The sequence below is a fragment of the Atta colombica genome, unplaced genomic scaffold (assembly GCF_001594045.1).
Source record: "Atta colombica isolate Treedump-2 unplaced genomic scaffold, Acol1.0 scaffold15, whole genome shotgun sequence".
NCBI lineage: Eukaryota > Metazoa > Arthropoda > Insecta > Hymenoptera > Formicidae > Atta > Atta colombica.
Genome location: NW_017259239.1, coordinates 661481 through 662953, shown reverse-complemented (window position 1 = coordinate 662953; position 1473 = coordinate 661481). Strand labels below are relative to the sequence as shown.

The 1473-nt window shown below is 26.5% G+C and overlaps 1 protein-coding gene across 9 annotated transcripts in view; it reads left to right on the top strand.

Annotated features, from left to right (window-relative positions):
- The window catches only part of LOC108685265 (guanine nucleotide-binding protein G(q) subunit alpha), a 41540-nt gene that overhangs the window by 33862 nt on the left and 6205 nt on the right, over positions 1-1473 (top strand). For 6 of the 9 annotated variants that reach the window (XM_018189972.1, XM_018189968.1, XM_018189967.1 and 3 more), the window contains one exon: positions 427-555. The exons of the other annotated variants lie outside the window; for them this stretch is intronic. In XM_018189972.1, the coding sequence (XP_018045461.1) occupies positions 427-555 (129 nt within the window). The remainder of the gene's footprint in view (positions 1-426; positions 556-1473) is intronic. 9 annotated transcript variants of the gene reach the window in all.

Here is a 1473-nt window from a genome sequence, read left to right as displayed (position 1 = left end):
TATATATATATATATAATAATACGAATATAATTAATTTTACTATTTCATTTCATTTCATTTATTTGTACATCAATTATAAAATAAAATAAACAAAACAGACAACAGATTTAAGCGAGAAAAGTTAGATGTACGAGTACTATTTGGTGTACTAATCTTCTATTTTAAAGAAATCTGCATGATTTCATGTACAAAGTTCGTATCTTGAAACAAAAGTATAAAATATAAAGTCATAAAACATAAAGTAAGTCTCAAAACATGCCATCGACGTTAAAAAATTCTTTCAGGCTAAACCAATGGACAAGCATGTATGAGAACTGTTTTATATGACATTTTCTTGTTTTATGATTATTTAAATATATATATTTTTTAAATGTACCACGCATGGCATGCACTTCCAGACAGCAGCTTTTTGTTTCGTTTTGCAGTTATCTTAGTGACCTAGAGCGTATTGAAAAGCCTGATTTCCTTCCGACCGAGCAAGACATCCTCCGGGCACGAGCTCCCACCACCGGAATTATAGAATATCCATTTGATCTGGACTCCATCATATTTAGGTACTAATAGTCTTTCAATCCGATTCTATGCCTTCGATCGTGCACTCGAGTTTTTCGCAAGATATCTTTATAGAAAGCAATGAATCACTTAAACTATTTCTTTTTCTTATTGAAATGAGTTTGAATTTATTTTTTTGATGAATTTAAAGTAGATCGTTTTCTTCGTACGAATATCATAGCTTTAATTATTCCTAAATTACGATCGTTTAGAATAGAAGATCTAGATTAATAGAAAATAGATAGTAGAGAAATACATTTTAAGGAATTTAATTTCTGAAAATATAAAAGTATATGTATAATTTATTTATATGTCGATCGCTTTAGTAGAACTTTAATTTGACTGTTAATAAAATTATTAAAAGTATTTAATGTTATTTGCTACAAAAATTGGAATATAATTTAATTTATTTAATAATTTATTTATTTAAATAATTTTATGATATATCCTTTGTTTTTCCGAGAAAGGAGAAGGATGAACAAGATTTTTTTGTATACATATATACATATATATAATTATATACAATATATATGTATATAATTTTATAATTATTTTGAAGAAGCTTTGACGTTTGCAAGCCTTTTTATGTGTTTTACATTTTTATTAGGTTGTTCAATTAAATATACATAAGCGAATGAACAGCAAATGCAACAATAAATTTATTTAAAACTTTCTTTAACGTACTGTATCTTATGAGCGGATTAAATTAAACGTTAACAGATGTGCTGTTACACATTTATCGTGGCGTAAATAATTTTTTATACAGCATATTTTCAATTAAATTTACATTCGCTGTTCGTTCACTATCTATTTGTTCAGTGTACAGTTACAATAATGCTACTGCATGCGGTGAACTTTATATTAATATCACTTATAATTATGTAGTTGCGATTGAGAATAATAGATGTAGTCATTTATGA